Below are 2,340 nucleotides of genomic sequence, written 5' to 3' on the forward strand. Positions count from 1 at the left end.
CCCCCCCGAAGTGTACACGGATCTCTCCAGAGAGAACAATGTGAACTGAGTAATTTTATCTGAACTCTGCAGTGCCTCTGTGTGTTGTCTCTGGACATGCTCACCGCCCTTGCGTCCCCACCCGCATAATGTTGGCATCATTATGTGCTAGTATGCAAGATTTTTTTCATTATCACACTGTTGACCTTCAACCAGAGTTAAAAGCATGTTAGGATTTTTTTGTCTCCAAACACTTATGTGTCATTTTTCACCACTTTTATTGTCTGTCCAAACAGGTCTCACTTGTAAATGAGTCTTCGAGGCTCAATGTGACTTATCTGTTTAAATAATTGTACTATAAAGATTTTATAACTCTTGGTATAGTTGGTCTAAGTTGTAGAATAGTGGGTTGTTTGAGGCACCAACCTGTAGAGTGTTGAACATTAATAAACATCTGCACCAGACACCATATGACTATTGATTGGAGCATATTTGTGTTTCAGGAGTTTGAGAAGTTATTCCAGGTGAATGTGGAGAGTGTTCATCACATGAAGTACAACATACCCCCTCACATTCCCAAGAAGAGAGGCCCAGTCAGGTGGGAACGTTCAGTCGTGTTTTTTTACTTGAAGACTGCTGGATTTATTAGATGAATTTACTGTGAGTGATGAGTGCCAGACATAACAGAACGCTAGCTAAAACCTAAATGTAGAAAAAGGTTTGCTACAGGCTGAAAGTAGTAAAAGACTAGCTGAAAGCTAACAGTAGCAAAACAATATCTAAAAGTAACAAAGTCCATGCTCAATAATCCAGGTATGCAATCCAATATTTTTCAGTCAGGTCATCTGGACAGTTTCTTTTTTTGTGCTGAAACGTTTCCCATTCGATCCGGAAGGCTTCATGAGTCTCAAGGAAACACAACAAAACTGATTCTGCCCCCAACAGCTTACTCCAAAGTGGAACAAACCAGTTTTGTTTGTGATAATATCTAAAAGTATTGTAAAAAGACAAAACTAGAGCAAGCATGCTGAAGCAGATTTTAAATCAGTGCTTTATATCACATTTATCCACTGATGGGACACGCATCGAAGGTAATGAGGGTTTCAGTGTCTTGCCCAGGGACACTTCAACATGTGAATGACTGACTGTCGGTGCAATCAAACCCCCAACTCTTGCATTGGAGGATGACTACTTTAACCACTCCGCCATCGCTGCCTTTAATGTTTTAAAGCCCATTAGGACTTTGGGACATGTTTACGTTAGTCTAAGCCAGTCCTTCTCAAATAGTGGGGCGCGCCCCCTGGGGGGGCCCGGAGCAATGCCAGGAGGGGCGCATGTGACCCCGAGGAACATTTTACGGCAGGGAGGAGTTGTTTTTTTCGCACCATTCTCATTTTGTTAGGGTGCGTTCGGCAACTGTTTGCTAAAATCCAGCAACTCTCAGTTTTAATAATAATAAAGTTATGAACAAATATGTCTGTCTTGTCGTTTGAGGAGCCATGATTGAACCGTGTCGCTTCCCTCTGCTGCTGAGCAGCTGGTGACGCTCGTCACCTGCAGCACGCGTTAGTTACCTGCCCCACTTTCACTTTAATGTTTTTTTTGTTTTGTTTTTTGGTTTGTCAAAGCACAATTTTGATGTTTTTTAACACAGAAGTAATGTTTAATAAATGTTAGGACTCTATTATTTGCTAAAAAATCCTCAGCTCTGGACGCATTTCACCCACAGCACGCAGAACAAAGAGTAAACTCAAAGCGAGAGCGACACCTGCCCCTCTTTCACATTGACAACATTTTTTAGTTTTATCGACTGTCAAAATACAGTTTTCATGTTTTTTTATTTGTTGGAAAAACGTATGTTCAACAAATTTTAGGACTCTATTTTATGTCATTAAACAACTTGTCAGGTTGTGAGCGCGTTCCACTGGACCCACCCACACCCACACACACACACCGCTCGCTCTTGCACTGTTTGCAACTTCTCTGCTGCTCTGAAGTCCAGGTCCAGCCAAGGCTGGATTAACCATATGGGCAACTGCCCAGTGGCCCATGATCTCTAAGGGGTCCAGGGCAGTGAGGGCACAAGCAAAATATCTGGTTATCTCCTGCTTTACTTGGAGTCCTGCGCTGCACAGAAACTGCTGCGCTTCCACTGCATTTGTGCAGCCCCGCCTCCTCCCAGCCCGGCTGCTGCAGCTCTCGTTTTTTTTTTTTTTTTCCAATCGGATCCTCGACGGCGCGACCTGTCAATCAACTCAGAAGGCGTGTCAGTAACTGACCAATCAACAACCTCAATTTGTCCCGAAGGTAAACGCCCCTTACCTGCTGACAAGCTCATAAGGTTTTTTTTTCTTAAGAAAC

At 43.0% G+C, this 2,340-nt stretch overlaps 1 protein-coding gene across 1 annotated transcript in view; it reads left to right on the forward strand.

Moving 5' to 3' along the window:
• The window catches only part of ska1 (spindle and kinetochore associated complex subunit 1), a 46,321-nt gene that overhangs the window by 20,337 nt on the left and 23,644 nt on the right, over positions 1–2,340 (forward strand). The window contains 1 exon segment of the mRNA XM_037683044.1: positions 483–577. Within this exon segment, the coding sequence (XP_037538972.1) occupies positions 483–577 (95 nt within the window).

This window comes from Nematolebias whitei, chromosome 10 (genome assembly GCF_014905685.2).
Source record: "Nematolebias whitei isolate Nwh7 chromosome 10, NemWhi1, whole genome shotgun sequence".
Classification (NCBI taxonomy): Eukaryota; Metazoa; Chordata; class Actinopteri; order Cyprinodontiformes; family Rivulidae; genus Nematolebias; species Nematolebias whitei.